This window comes from Echiichthys vipera, assembly GCF_963691815.1.
Source record: "Echiichthys vipera genome assembly, chromosome: 19".
Classification (NCBI taxonomy): domain Eukaryota; kingdom Metazoa; phylum Chordata; class Actinopteri; order Perciformes; family Trachinidae; genus Echiichthys; species Echiichthys vipera.
The window spans coordinates 9,294,298-9,311,292 of NC_139844.1; the positions used below are offsets into that span (position 1 = coordinate 9,294,298).

The 16,995-nt window shown below is 40.4% G+C and overlaps 1 protein-coding gene across 1 annotated transcript in view; it reads right to left on the reverse strand.

The window, feature by feature from the left end:
- Positions 1-6,106: 6,106 nt before the first annotated feature.
- The window catches only part of man1a1 (mannosidase, alpha, class 1A, member 1), a 143,754-nt gene continuing 132,865 nt past the window's right edge, over positions 6,107-16,995 (reverse strand). The window contains exon 12 of the mRNA XM_083934218.1: positions 6,107-12,776. Coding sequence (XP_083790344.1) covers positions 12,650-12,776 — 127 coding nt within the window. The 3' untranslated portion in view covers positions 6,107-12,649. The remainder of the gene's footprint in view (positions 12,777-16,995) is intronic.

The window sequence follows — 16,995 nt, forward strand, 5'->3', positions numbered from 1 at the left end:
GTGTGTGTTATTCTCTTTCATCCAGAAAGACATATCAAGAGCATTGAAATGTGAATATTCATCACACTGAAGCGATGACGTCATTATTGCTCCGGTTTTATAGTGCAAATGAAAAATCTTTAAATTCATTCACCCACGGTTCTCTTTACATATATAACATTATGTGTATTGTAATCAAAGTTAAATGTAGCATGTTACTGAGCCATGCAGCTGCATTTTAATTTACTGAATGTATATGTGCATAATCCTAATCAGGCTTTATAATCTCTGGGTTTCACAGAGTGCAGTACTGTAAACCAGGGACAATAACAGTTATGTAATGAATGAGCTCTGAAATGGATCATAATCTGGAGGAAAAACAGACACACACACACACACGCGCACACACACACACACACACACACACACACACACAAACACAAGCCCAGACCCCTTAATAAACCAGAACTTTTAATGTGTGCAACACTATTCCAAACTAAGGTCATCTTCAGATCTCATGTTGATTGTTTATGTCTTAAGGAGAAGCGTGAGACATTAGAGCCAGCCACAGTCCTGCCACAGTCCTGCAGAGACGTTTAGGACGACTTTAACCCTTTAATATTCAGCCTTGTGTTGGCGGTTCATCCCTTTAAATGAATCTGACTCGTCTACTGAGCCTGCACTTTGTCGCTGTGTTTCAGGAAACTTAGAAAACTTTTTTTCTTGTGGACGTCTCACCACTTTACTGATGGACAGCTTTAGCTTCCAGGCGGCTTCTCCTCTCTTTCCTTCTGTCTTTGTCTATCATATTGTCTCTATTGCCTACCTTTGTCTTCCATTCTCTTTTTTTCTGTCTCTTTCTTTCTCTTTTAATTGCTTTCAATCCTTGTCTTTCTTTCTCTTTGTCTCTCTTTTTGTCTTTCTCTCTTTTGGTATTTCATTATATCTTTCCTTCACTTTTTCTGTCTCTAACGTTTTTCTTGTCAACATCTCCCCACTTTACTGATAACACTTTTAGCATCAAGATGCCCTCTTTCCTTTCTTTCTGTCTTTGTCTCTCTGTTTCTGTCTATTGTCTCTCTTTCCATATTTCTGTCTATCTTCCTTCCTTTCTTTCCCTAACTCTTCCTTCCTTCCCTCCTTTATTGTCTTTCTTTCTCCTCCACTGTGCTGGAAAAGGTGTTTTTTATAAAAACCGAACAGAACAGGATTTTCCTCTCAGCTGGGTGTGTTTGAGGCTGTGAAAGCTGAATGGATGGGACGCTGTTAAAAACTCAAAAGAAAACCGGAGCCCGGGCTTTGATTCTGCACACTAATCATGAGGCACAGTGCAGCTCAACTGAAACAATCAGTCATGGTACAATTCTTCATCAGTTTTTATGTTTTCTGTGAAAGGATTACATTCAGACACGACTTCAGCGTGCACATCGTCCATAAATACTGCACAATAACACAGAAACATCCATCAAATTGTTTACAAGACAGAACATTTTCAATAAGAGGAGTATTAAAACGGGGAAGTAAGAAGCCCAAATACCAGGGAAAAACCCTGAAGTCTATCTTATCTCTGTTGTTCAATAAAAGATGAGCACAAGGGAGAAAAACAGTTCCTCCTTCAGGGTTATTGTGGCTCAGCAGATTTACTCTCAGCTGCACGCACACACACACACACACACACACACACACACACACACACACACACACACACACACACACACACACACACACACACACACACACACACACACACACACACACACACACACACGCACACGCACACGCACACACACACACAAACACACAATGAGGGATTTTCAGGACGCAGATGCAAAGGTTGCGTCCTCTTTCTGTAATCTGCGGCTGCTCATTGAAAGTTGTTTACTATTTAAAGTCCGGCTCTGTTCTTCTCCTTTAAACAAAGTATAATCCGAGTCCTCTGTTGTTCTGCAGGCAGACGAAAGGACGGGAAGGGAGAGGAGGCAAAATAGGAAAGTGGAGGGATGAGAGTTGTAGGACAGGGGAAAGGATGGAAGAAGAGGGAGGCATTAGAAAGAAGTGAAGTGTGAAAGCAAAAGGAAGAGTGGGAGTTGGGTATTTCAGTTTTTTCCAGTTGCTTCAAAACTCTTCATACGGTCTACATTCCCATCATGCATCTTGGCCAAATCTTGTAGCTTTACAACCAGAGTGTGTGCAGTAGGTCCAGCATTGGGTCACGTCATCGAAGTCCTGCCCATACACCCACTCGACCAATCACAGCAGTCGATCATGACGTTTCACCCCGTTTTTATAGCATCAAATAAATATTTCAAAGCAAAAATATCAGAATGATAAACACCTGAACAAACATCAGTTTGACCCGTGTCCCATCTGCTAACGTGGAGTGGGTGGGGCTTATGAGTTATACTGCAGCCAGACACCAGGGGGCGATCCAGATGATTTGGCTTCACTTTTGAGGAGCTGTCCATATTTCTATGGTCTATAGTTGTCTATGTTTACAGAAAAAGGTCCCCCAAGAGGAATCCAGCTTTTTGACCACATACATTTCCAACCACTATGGTTGAATTTCCTCATTTAATTGGATGATTCTATTTAATTCAACACATCCTGTTTGTACTGCAGACACTCGTTGAGCTGCGATGTTCAAAGATGAAAATGTGATGGAAAGGATGAGCAGAATACGCCGTCTACAAGTTTCAGCCTTCCAGAGCTCGTTTCTTTTCTTCCACACCGAGGACAAACCACCTTTGTGCTCTAAGTCACATAATTGGATGCTAAGCTGCACAGAGTTTTCTGGCTGTTTACACATCAGGCTTAAGTGGTGATGTTGCCAGAGGGTGGGCTGTGTACATGCAGAGAGAGTTAAAGAGCACACATATAAAATAACCTTTCAGACAGTGTGTGGAGGCAGATGGGGGATGCTTTAAATGGAACGGGGGAATCTTTAAAAAAAAGAAAACACTCATAAAAGATTAAAGATATCAGATACTAAACGAGCAATACGATTTTTGAAGTGGGAATAAACGGTGGTCAGAGAGTGAGCAGTGAAAACCTGCCGTGCTTCTGTTCTTATGGTCCTCTGCTGTCCTCTGGTGGGGACCAGGAGGAGTTTGGACACTGTTGTCTCTTAGATCAAGATAAATGATTATCAGGTTATCAGTTACCATTCAGTCATTAAACTTGTTTTAGTTCATGGGGCACAAACCTCGTGTTTCTGTAGTAGCACAAGCGTAAAAGAGATTTTGCTGATTCAAATGTGAAAATACTCACATGCTGGTGCTCAGCACAGGTTGAATTCTGTTAAATCCCCAGACTGATATAAAACCAATGGCTTCCCAGTGTGAGTTTGTCTGAAAATATTGAGGCACGCCCCCCTCAATATTAAGAGCATTTGCAGAGGACTTTTATTTTGAAGAAATGCTACGCCACTCATAGATGCAACAATTATTCCGGTAAAGTAGGGGGCAGCGTGCACTCATTTAATCTTGCTGCTCATTTCTGTCATATACAGTCGTATATATTTTATCTTATACATTTCCTCTACATTTAACTTCTCTGATTTAACTTTCTATGAATCTTATTTGACCTGGATTCTTACATCTTCCTCATATATATTTGACTAAGAGTTTGTTTATTACTGTATATATACTTCCTGTATTTATTTAGCTAAGAGTTTATTGGTCATCCTATACTGTGTTTTTTTTAAACCTCCCTCATGTTTTTGTAAGCTGCTGGATAAGAGAAGTCTTAGTGTAAGTCTAAGCATGCAACCTCAAAACTGCTGTTTAAATCTGCCATAAAAGAGAAAGAAAAAGAAAAAGCGGTGTTGAGCTCAGCGTTGACAAATGAAATTAAAAAGAAAAGCTGCAAATTAGAAGCAAGAATATACAAAATAAAGGCCAAATTCTAGTCTGTCAACTACAGCAGACTAGTATTAGTATAAGTATTAGAGCCACCGTTTTGAGAATGAAGTCCTAATAGAAGAGGCTGCCTTGACTCATAGCACATGATAGTTTATAACTGACTTTTTAAGCCTTCATGTGACAGTACAGCTAAAGGTTGATAATAAATGGGAGAGACATACAGCAAAGGGCTGCAGGTCAGAGTCGAACCTGGCACCTGCAGCGAGGACTAAGCCTCTGTTCATGGGGGCTGCTCTACCAGGTGAGCTGGTGGAGATTTTTATATGTTAAATTGATTTTCTTTACATAATTAAAAACATTTCCACCATAAATTGGTGCATTAAAATCGACCCAAACGTAATATTTTCTGGGGGTGGACCCCTGCTTATGATGTGCTCTCCAACTGTTGGAAGGAAATCTGCACCTTTGGGTCCAACACAGACTTGTTGAGTTGAACCTCGTGTTTTGCGTTGTGCCATTCCAGAGCTTCGCCCCCTCACAGTTGTGCTGTTGCTCTTCTTCTGTTTGAGTCAGTCCAGACTTGTGTTGAGTTTGGAGCGTGTGCGTTTCTTGACTGGTAAAGGTGGTCTCCGCAGGTCAAACGGCAAAAGAAGGAAGGGAGGAGGACGTTTCAAATGCAGTTTGAATGGTAAGAATTAATTCAGCCACTGTGGAAATACAAACGTCCAAAAAACTGCCTGTCGACACATTTGACGGTGTATTAAGGAGTGTAACATCAGAGGGTATCAGTCTCTGAACCATCATCTATCTGTCTGATGACACATTAGCCTCCTAATATCTCAGGGTTTCTGGTGTAGCCAGGATATCTGGCCCAAGACTTCCTCTTCCAAGCGACAACCATTGTTTACAGTCAGATTAGCAACTTGGAGCTGAGAGACAGCGGATATCTGCATTTGAAGATATATAAATAAGCACAAAATCTAATGAAAAGCTAAATATATATTAATAATAGATGCTTGGATGGTTTCCATGATTACATGATGATGACTGGACTGCTTCTGCTCCCCAGATCTTGCCCCGTGTCTACAGATTTTATAGAGTTTAGTGGACTATAAGCTGACTGTGATTAATTGAACGTTTGACCGATGCTGAACGGCACTGCTGAGAACAGAGCACCCTTTAAAGGTCTCCATAATGAGTCATATAAGGAGACGAGAGCTGGGAAACGCAGATTGTGTGCGGTCACTCCTCTGACTTGGGTGTGTCCTCTTCCTGTAGCATCTCTGCTAAAGAAGACTGCACGGATATGAACCACCTCACAGACAAATCAAGTCTCCTTCCAGGAACACGTTTGACTTGATTGGTCCCAGTCCTCGGAACGCAATAAAGGATGAATCCAACACACAGGCCGTATTGTTTTTATCTCTTGCGGCAGAGAGCAGAGGTGATAAAGACGAACAACTGTGCAGAATGATCTTTTCTTATTCCTGCTCCTCCACTCGTGTCCCACAGCAGCGGCTCAGCCCGATAACAGGAACTGCAGAGATAAGAATTAGTCAGGAGAAAAAAAGAAATGTGGCCTTGGTGTCTGTGTTGATGCCTATCTTTATTATATTTCCTGTCAATGCAGATAGTCAGAGTGACGCTCAACACTGCAAACGTTTCAATAGCTTCTTTGTCCTTTTCATTACTCAGAATATAAAAAAAATCAATGCTTTTTATATGAAGTGGTCAAAACTGTTGAATGTTTAGCAGCTTGAAATGTACCCGAGTTGAGGATTATCTCTTATTATCTTCAATAATCTCTTAATTATTTACCTAAAAAGGATAAACTGATTATTTTGAATTAATTTGTATCACCTCTTTCCTTGTCCACTGTTGAAACTGGGTTATAATGAGTTAGAACAGATAATAGAAATACAAAACCCATAGAAATGACATTTTATTCCCAATAAATGTCATTTCTTTAAATGAAATGCATCATTTTTGTGTGTAGAAAATGTTATTTCCTGAAGGGAATATGTGCCCTTTGCATATTTGAATGTTGTCATGACAGCGTCCTCACGTCTGTACGCTGACACAAGCTCGACCAATCAGAAGGTTTTTAAAAGTAACTAGATTACAGATCACAAATATCAAAGACCAGTTCAACCGTCAATGAAAACAATGTTGGATTATAAGTAATACGCCTCTGCTGGTTTACAGCACAGAACACACAAAAACAGCACTTATTAAAAGATTTTTTTATTCACAATAGAAGTGTAACAAATATAGTTTATTAAAAAGTCTGCTGCTTATTAATATCATTTTAATCCATAAGCTCAGAAGATTTATATATAAATGTCGAACGGCTCATCCGCCGGAATGGAATATTTACATTTTTTTTCAATAATAATAATATTAACACAATAAAACAAGATTTCCCCACAAAATTAAGATATTGCATACAAATAAACTATGTGCAATGGAATGATTATCAGCAATATTTTTGTACAGATACATTTCTGAGGTTGGTTTCACGCATTCAAACCATTAAAGGGCAACGCCAACCCTTTTAAGAATTCATTTATTTGAGTCCCAGGACCGGTCAGTCACGGTTAGTGATCGTGCAACACCCGTGGAGGAAAGTAAGGATGTCAGTGTGAGATACATTAGAAGTTCGTGGTGCATTTTCACAAACACTCACTTCAACCTGAATTCCTAAAAAACTAAATGTGGCGTTGCCCTTTAGTATTCACCAATAGAAAGGCATTGGAACGCGACAGATCAGCAACACAATATTCAGAAAATCACCAAAAACTATTTTAGAAAAATAATAAAAAAAACCAAAATAAAGTCTGCATACTGACACGAGCAGATGCCTGATGTCACACTTTGAAGCTGAAGCAGATCTCACACGGACGGCTCACGAGAAAAACAAATACATTCTGCACTTCCTTCCTGTTCAGGCAGTGAAAGGACCAGATCGGCGTCACACGAGTGAAAACATCAAAGTTCTTCAGGTGAATCCAGAACCACCAGAACCACCAAAACCACGCGGGGCCGAATGTTGTTTCCCTGCTTCGTCTCAAAACAATCTTCCTATCAGCCCTAAGTCACAAACCTGACTCAAGTTTCTAAAATACAGTCACTTTAAAACAGTTCAGACTGTAGAGCTGCACTAACTCATGTTAACACGGGGGAGGGGGATGGCCGTCTTCTAACAGGAAACCACGTTACTACAGATGCCCATTAAGAACTCTTTGAAAAATAACTACCAGCTCACACACTCAAACTACGATTATAACCCCCAACCATGACACAGATGTGAGTACGAGTTGATCCAGAACCAGAATGAATAAAAGTTGACTCCAATCAAATCCAGGTATCATCATCATCGATACCTTAAAGCTGGGGAGGCAGTTTTCTGGATAAGGGGAAAAAAAGAGATTCTGAAGGCACAGTTCTCCTGCCTCTGCCCTTCAGTCAGTGAGCTGGACCAGTGCTCCTCATTCATGTCCATCATCTCCATCCTCATTGTGATCCTGATGTGGTTTTAAAGCGGCTAATCTACGGAGCTCGCGGCAAAACTCAAACTTGTTTTATTGTTTTACAAATGCGACAAAAGATTCAAACAATTCTTTAAGAACGATCGTTCTGTTTTCTTTCAAAACGTATTGGAAAAGTATTTCAGGGATGGAGAGAAAATGTTGGGAACAGTTCAGCCTTGTGCTAATTTAAAGCCGTTACCCTTTGGTACAGCTTTTTTTCTTCTTCTCTGAAATGCCATGCAGATATTTACACACGTTTTATTGTGTTTGTTGACTTTTTTTTATAGATTTATTTTTTTGTTGGCAGTTGTTGCTGGAATAGCAACTTTTTATGTCCGATTTCCCTCCACTGCATCACCGTATGACGAACGCACAAATGCATCTGCAGAGCAACCAATAGGAACACTCTCTCTCTCTCTGAAATGACCTGTGATTGGTCCGTGTCACCCGTCACAGGCTAGACCTTCTAAGGCTTCAGGAGGAAGAGCGGAGGTTTCCTTTTCTCTCAGAACACTTGGAGAATAAGATGCTGAAAGATTTTTATGGAAATGTTTCCCAATGATGCAAAAAACAAAACAAAATAAAAAAAACTGCCTACCCCAGCTTTAATGTTGCAATGTCGGCAACAATAGATTCCTGCAAGGAGTTTTCAAAGCATTTGTATCGGAGGAAGTGATAGTAACAACCTTATTTCGGTACATCACTCAACTAAAGTACTTCAACACCACTGAAGAAGAAATGTTGAACTTTTAAATAGGTTTTAAGCCGCCCGTCTTTTTCCAACTGGAACATTAAAGCACACAGAAGTTCATAAATGGGATTTTTTTAACGTGTGATTTAAAGAACAGAGACCAAAATGGACAATATTCAATAATCTCCTGATGCTTTACCAAAAAATGAACCTAACTAAAATAAAAACTGAACATCTCAACAGCTCAGCATTTACCGACACCACTTTTGGCACAAAAATAAAACACTAAAGTGTCTTTGAAACGGACGCTGAGCAACCTCAAAGCGCTGGACGATCTCACTTTCCTTCATTACCAGCTGGGCTGATGAGGTGCACTCCTCATTTAGGAACCTAAACACAGATGAAGCAGAATTTCCTCTGCGTTCTTATCAAACAGCTTCAGTGTCCGGACACTAAACTGCACCACCAACACGCTATAAAGTTGAATATTCCTATATGTCCATGTTTACGTCTCAGAAATGAAAACAATCAAACAAAAAGAGTGTGTCTCTCAAGCACTGATATGCCCCATGTGTCAGATGTGGCTCATTTCCTACATTAACGGCATGTCGTCGCTGTAAACAGCCGCAAGAAACACCGACCAGAGCCGTCACTCCCTCTTCTTTCTCAGGAGACTACAGACTTTTCTCTGCCCGCACACGTCGCCTCAACTCTTTGTGCTTTCCAGGATCAAAGAAGAAGAAAAAAAAAAAGCACAGAGGAGTGACCACACAAGAAGACAAAAATATAAATGCATATTATAAAATATTCCTCACTTCACATTGGATGGTACATTCATACAGTTCAAATCCTCCCATAAGGTTGGTTGTTTGTCTCCCAGGTCCCTCTTTCTTGCATTAACATCACTCTAAAGGTACCGTGTGTAGCAAGACCTAAAGGAGCTTTAAATCATCAAACATCAGTTCAGGATGTTTTTTGTTGTTTTGTTTTGGTAGATAAATATTCAATTACCCACAAAAAGTTCAGGTTAAAGTCTTGAACCATTGAACCCACGGCGCCACCTGGGGGTCAGCACCCAAACCCCCCCGAGTCCTATATCGACTACTACAGAATAAATTAACACAATCAGCAAAAATCAAGCACTACAACACAACATCACGGATAATAAATGCCTCTGAACCAACTGTGACCAAACAAAAACACAGATTACACACGAGGACACTGTCGTCTGTACAGTGATGGGAAGAACATGGAGGCTCACAAACGCCACACTATGTTTCATTTAAACAGGACTGACTGACAGCTCTGTGTCGCTCATTACATGGTGAGGGCTACTTATTTTATTTTGAAAAAATTCAGTCAAATTTGGGAATTGAGCAGTTCATTTTGAATTATTAGAACTAGATGATAATTAAAAAAAAAAAAAACCTTTTATATATTATTGGATTAAAAAACATCAATTGCAGCAAAAAAAAGTCCTTGTAGTCGAACAATTTCCTGTTTTTAACCTGCTCATTTGTTCTTTCGCTGCATTTTCTCTGTTCTCTGTTTCTCTACCACATGGTACCGACTCCACAGCCCAGTACGGCAGAGGTTTGCTTTTCCACTGCAGCAGCTACTCGCTTTAATTGTGCCCTCAGTGGCGTGGCTTGTTTATGTACTGTTTTGCTGTTATTTTTTACATCATAAAAGTATTTCTCACATCCCACTGAGAGTGAATCTGGTGTTGCGGGAAAAGGTAACAGGAACTATCTGCAACTTTTGCTTCTACCAAAAAATAGCGAGTTGATCTGTACCATGCGGTGGAAAAGAGCCTTTAGTGTAAACTACTCATCACATCGTCTTGCAGCAGAACATAACACATTTGGGATATGGGGACATGAAATGGGTTTTTGTTTTTTTGATAAAATTTGATGAAAACCAAAAACCATGTGCCCAGCACAAAAATGGTGGGCTTTTCCTTTACAGGCTGCTCCATGAAACCTCGGCCAAAAGTCGTGGTTTAACGTGTCACCCAGCTTACAAGAATCTAATTCAGTGAATTATTTCAGAGAGCGACGCTGTCCTTGACTGAACCATCTGCCAGATCTCCCTGTGAAACTTTATACTGTTTAAAGCTCATTTGTGGGAGCAGGAGCACTTGAGTGGTATTATTATCCACCAACTTCTTTTGTACCAGATCTCCTTTCATATACGCAGATAAAGGCTCAAACCAATGGATCTACATCAGTTAAAGGACACAGTTTCAGTGAGAATCACATGTATATATGTGACGATTACGTCATGTTCCTGACTTATCCAGGCTTCAGTTATGTAGCTCAGGTCTGATGTGACTGTAATAGGAGCATCTCACCACTAGATGTCTGTGCAGTTAAAGAAATAACCGGTGACTGGGGAGAGGGGACCTGTACTGGTCTCAAACCATTCAACCGCAGTTCCTGACAGCTGTTGGCCTCTGGAGACAGAAAAGACTTGATATTTCATATTTGGAATGATTTCATGTGATCCTCAGATGGACCTTTCTAGATAAGATCTCCCACTTATCACAATGTTTTCACCAACTCTTGAGCTATTTTCATTGATACGTAGGAATCCTTCCATCGATGTCATGGGGGCTTTTACTTAAAGCTCTGTGACTTTTTAAAAGTCTTTTTGTGTTTGCGTGAGCTGCTTTTCTCTCCGACTCCTCGTTCTCAACAGTGAAGGCACTAGATTGAAGACTAAACTGGATTTTTTTCATCTGGCTACAGTTCTGTGTGGCATCAGGACAGATCTTCACCATAAAATCTACTTTGATGGAAATGTCATCAACAACAAGAACACATTTTTGAATCAATACACTCACAGGCCACACACACACACACAAGCACAGAAAAAAAAATCTCAATAACTGAATGGTAAAGCTGTTTTAAATCAGTATGGCTTCTTGTGTGAGTGTGAGAGTGTGTGTGTGTGTATGTGTGTGTGAAGTTGAAATAATACAGCAAAGTTTAGTGTCTGCATCTCCTCATAGAGGAGAGAAGATCCTACAGGCTGCCCTACGCTGGAGCAGGAGGACGGACACAAGAAGAGGAAGTGTTAGGAGAGAAAAAGAGGGGTCGACTGATACACAGGTTTGCTGATGACTATGATCAATTAGTTTCCTCTTTAGCGACACTATTAGGGTCACATTCAGTTTTTATGCATACAATCGTTCAAATTGAAGGATATTAACATATGCAGGAGGTGGAATATTAAGACTGCAAAAGAAGAAAATTAGATCACATTTCTTCATTTTTAATGGCAATATTAAGCTTGAATGTTTATTCTTAATTTAGGAAATCCACTTCCTAGCATTTTTTTACTAGCATCTCCATGTTCTATTAGAGCCACAAAAGTGGACCTTGAGGGAAGATTATTTCTGTTTAGGGGGACAGACAATAGTATCATTTACTTTCCCTCTCCAAGTTAGCAACAAATAAAATCCTGCAAAGTTTTGTTTTTGTGTCACTTTGGAAAACCCGTATCAGTCAAACCTAAGAGATATCGGTGCAAATATGAGAAAAGAGACCTAAAATCCAGGATCTCAAAGAGCCAGATAAAAGATACTGATGAACTAAGATGAGCAGAAGTAGAGGGACAGCTTTGTGTAAACGTTGTGGGGAGAAAGTGAAGTTACTGGCAGGTAGAGAGAGAGAGCTGGTGCGGCTGGTCGTCCTCTGTCACACTAACTCTCAGAGGAAGGAAGAAGCAGTCAGGTGTTCAGGGGAAATGGAGGGGACGAGAGCAGAGGTCTCTGTGGGTTTCTAAAAAGAGGCTCGGGTTGTGCTGTGTCTTTCCTTTACTCCCACGGAGGCAACCGTGTTTTTTATAAAAGCGAATGTTTCTCTGAAGACGGTAGCAGTGGGAGAGGTGGAGGCTCCAGCGTTGGTGCAGGAAAAACCAGTTCCTATTCAGATATTGAAGCGGTACATCAGAAGGAAAAGATGGCGTGTGTGAAGTGAACGGAGCGTCCTATAGCTCGCTAAGTCAGCTTTGTAATCCTCAGACGAGAGCTGCAGTCTTTCCGGGTTTTTGGTGCCCATAGCTCTGGTCCAAAAAAACATCCACATTAGGGAGACGACTGGTTTCAGGTGTCAGTGTTCTCCATCACAAACAAACTGTAGCTACTAACAACAAAATCACTGAGGAATAATGTGATATCTGGTCAGACTGTCCTTCTGAGTGAGTGAAATAAACTGTCTTTTCATGTAACGACATCTTCAGAGAGTACCAAGAATATTTAAAAGGGACAATACCTGTCTGACGATATCACTGCATTACTTTGAGTCATTACGTCACCCGGCAGTAAATATGTTGGTTCTCAACAAGCAAAAAAAACAAAAAAACAAACTGGATTCTACAGTAAAAATTCAACGCCGACAGGCTCGAATTCCGTTTTGATCCCGTTGAAAAACAAAAAAGTGAAATCCCAATCAAGAGGCATCTGTAACCATTGTGGACTCCAAATGGCTAAACTGTTTTCAGACAGACAGCTGGAGGCTCAGGTTTACAGGATCAGAGGTTTTTTTCACACTTGTTTTTTGGGGTGTCAGCGCAGGAATGGTCCACTACTCCACTTCGTTGGGGATGTCTGTTTTGTCCTTCTTGATGACTGGCAGAGGGTGAGCCTCGGTGTTAAAGACCCAGTGGTCGAACGGTAGGTGGTCGTCGTCGGAGAAGAGCAGGTAGAGATACCTGAAGAAGACACAGAGGGAAAGAGTTTATTCAACAATACATTAGAGTAGTTGTACATGTTCACAATGGGATTACCATTATATTGATAGAGTGATAGAATGACATTTAGAAAACAATATAGTTTGGACTTTTGTGCATATTTTTCATCAAAAATCCTCCTCTTTGGTATCCAGGAGTTACAGCTATTAAAGATCAATATATGAGCATGGGTTTAGTTTTAAAGGGCACTGTGTTCCAGAACATTTTCCCCCCTCAAACGTCACAACCACCATCAATCCATCATCTGCAAACACTTACCTCAGTCGGGGTTGTGGAGAGATGGAGCAAATGCCAGCTGACATTAGGAACCAGGCGAGTACGCCCTGGACAGGATGCCAGACTATCACAGGGCTGACACAACAACCATTTACGCTCACATACACGCCTACCGGCAGTTAAGAGTCACCGATTAACCTATAACACCTGCATGTCTTTAGACTGTGGGAAGAAGCCAGAGAACCTGGAGAAAACCTACGCAGACACGGGAAGAACATGCAAACTCACAACACACAACCTACTGATTATTACCACCATTAAAATGTGACCCTGCAACCACCAACAAGAGGGGAATAAAACAACACATTGAGAAAGATAATGACAAAATATAGAGCTCAACCATGATCACACACTTTTTGGGATGAAGAGTTTTAAGCTCATAACAAAGCCAACCAACCACGAGATGAATATTGACCATTAAACATTTGATTCTGCTCATAAAAAAAAAATTGGAAAATGGAAGAAAAGGCAAAGGTAAATTACTGTGTAGATAACGACCGCAGAGTTCAGTGGAAGCAGCTCACTAGCTCTCTGTTCAATGGTTACAGCGAGCTCCATCAATCTGAGACGCTGCTGTTATTCTTAGGATTATGGGTAGTGCAGTACTTGACATTGTGAATAAAACATGTGTTTCTCAAAACAAGGTTGAATCATTCAAACTTGTGGATTCTACAGGTGCATAAACCATTGTTTCACCGTCTCACAGTTCCTGGTAAGTCTACCTTTGATTGTACCTTTTGAACACACCGTTTCTCAGAGGAATGCTTCACCTTCAACTGCTACCACTCACCCCTGTGTTACCTTCGATTCTTGCAGAAAAAAATGTGTTTTTCTCACACGGCTCCATCAAAAATGAAGAATCCAAAAATGGAGAGAATCCTTCATTCTTGTAAGAAAAAAACAACACATTTTTCTTCAAGATTTCAAGGTAACGCAGGGAGAGAATATAAACGGTAGATTTAAGGGTGTCTCAGAAATGTGTATAAGAAGTGAACAGCAAAATACCATTAACAGGCTTGAAAATGATTTGATTGGGGATTCCCCGACAGAGAATTAAAATGTTTAATGTTGCTGCTGTATGACTGAATATATACGTTAGTAGAAAACACATGCAAGATGCAGTTGAAGGTTCTGTGGAAGATTTGTTTTCAATCTACAGTTAAATTTGCTATAAATGATCCAGAAATAGTCACAATTGTGAATCTGCTGCAGGTTCCTCCTGATTATGTTTTCTTTATTTATCAGAACTGAGAAAAAAAACTTTCAATGAAACCCAGAGGGAAAATAATGTTTGGATTATATAAACATGCTGAAGATGACTCATTTTGGGATCCAAACTGTTCTGAGATCATTTGTTGTGTTGAGCTTTTGCAATATTTATCGGCAGTCCTGCCAAAAAGAAATGTGGAAGTGAGAAGGGAAGGATGGGTGCGGCTCGAGCGTCAGGCCAGTTTATGAAACCTAAAGTGATGAAATTATGCGGTATAATGTCATCGGATCTTATAAAGCAACCCTGGAAATAACATTATCCATCAGAAGTGAGAAAGTCAGACAGCGTTTTTTAGAGATCCACCTCAGATTTCATCACAAAAGAGTGGGAGAAAGGGAGATCGATAAAAAGAAAACAAATGAGTTGTTTAAAGAGAATTTGTGTTCAGACTGAAGACGAGAGACGTTCTGTATGTCTGTGTGTCTGTCCATGAAGCCCTTAACCCCCACAACATGTCCCCGTCCTCCTCTGGCTGCCAACTAACCGCATGAAAGCAGTGAGTGACTGAAGGCAGACAGCAGCGAGAAGTATGGCCGTGCCCTTGGCAGCAGCGGGAAGATGGATACTGGAAGTAGCTCTGCACGATGCCAAGATCCTCGAGTAACATTAGGAGGATCAGACTTATGGCTTTGCTGCTAAATGGGATTGATATTTTCAGGTCCGTCTCTGAAATCCTGGATGTGACTGATGAGGCAATCATTGTGTGGCTGTCCAGGCTGGTGGTCAATTGCACTCAGATTTTTCCTCTACTTGTCTGTGGGAGGCTAATAAAACATTTTCTTTTTGTGCTGCTTCACCCTGGAAAACACATTTCATCATGCTTTCGGATTTTGTGACACTGATCAACAGAAAATATTGCACTTTTATCTACATGTCACGGCCTGGAAAAGGAATCCAGATATCTTACTGTGTGTGTGTGTGTGTGTGTGTGTGTGTGTGTGTGTGTGTGGTGTAATCAGGAGTAGAGGTGACGCTTGTTAAAATTTACTGCCTATAAGAAAAAGCTGGATTGGATGGCACCTCGCCCCCCCATCAGGCTCTGTTAGGCTAACCTTGACTTCCTGTCAACAGCTGTCTGACATGGGAGGGGGAGGAAATGATAAAGGAGGAGGAGGTGAACGGGGGAGGGAGAGATGGAGGATGAAGGATGCAGAAGAGGCCATACAGATTTTCATGGAAGTTAAAGAGGACGAAAGGAGTTCAGAATCTTCGCTGTTTCATCACAAATGGATTAAATACAACCTGCCAGAACAGAACCGCTTAAACTGAGATGATGAGCAAATTACAATGGAAGGAGTGCAAGTCTGTCTTTTGATTTTCTCAACAGCCATTATCTGATCGACTTCACACTTGGCGAGTGTATTGCCGAGGACCAACAGAAGTGAATCTACGGGACATATTTATCAGTAGTGTATTGAGAATGGGCCCAAATTAACTGCCGAATGTCATCGAGCAGACGCACTAGAGACGCCCGCCGCTGAGCCGCCTCCCTCTCTGGCTAACTTGAAACATTGACTAGACCAGAAAATAAATGGTAGATTAATCAATAAAAAAGAAAATCATTCCATGCAACCTGAATCACATTTAAAATGAATAAATACATAAATATTTAAACTCAAGTCGATTCATTGATTATTTGTCAACTTTGACAGCTATGTTGATAATTGATATAAGTTTTGAGTTATTCTTAAGAAAAAAAGTAGAAAATTTTTGATTCTAGCTTCTTAAATGTGAATTTTATTTCCTCCTCTATGACAGTAAACAGAATTTCTTTGAGATTGTGGACAGAACAAGACATTTGAGGACATTTTTAACTTCATGTTCAACATTTTCTCTAACTAATCGAGAAACTGATGGACAGATTAATTGATGATGAAAATAATCGTTAGTTGCAGCCCTAATGCTCATTGTGTAAACCAGTAAAACCCTCAAACACACACATACTGTACTGTATAAATCACACGTACACACACTCGTCTCACACTTGTTAAACTGTAGTTGTGACTTTTTTTGGTGGTTTAAACAGACTCAACACAGTTGGAGAGCCATCTGAGAGGGAAAGACCGATTAGACGTCACACTGTGTGGCTGACAACACATTTAAAGAGCCCCCACACACGCACACACTCACATTAACACATATACAGTCAGACATGCACAAGAGAGTAGTTTAGGAAAGACATCAGGTGTCTATTAAGAGGAAGGGAGAAGTAGTAGCTGGCTGTGGTGTGTTGGGTCATGTGTTGTTTTTCACAGTTTCTGTTTGCTGTTTAACATCCATCAGGCAGGTCTAGTGCAGATTGACACACGGGTTTACTGACTGGTGTGTTGTTGTAAATATGAGCCACATTAACAGTGGTGTACTTCCTTAACATTTGTGTCTGTTTATTTTCATATCATTACGTCTCACTGGTCAAATAATTCATTTTTTTAATAACATTTTTTTTTAATTCAAATCTGTTGAAGCCGTCCTAAAACTACAACATGTGATTTCACAGCACCTCCACAAATGCACTCTGATTTAGAGGTCAAAGGACAGCGACACTGTTGATTTTCACTGATAACAATCATTGAATATTGAATAATAACCAACACTGTGTATCCTCCATGACTAACAGAGTGTTTTCTGAGTGTT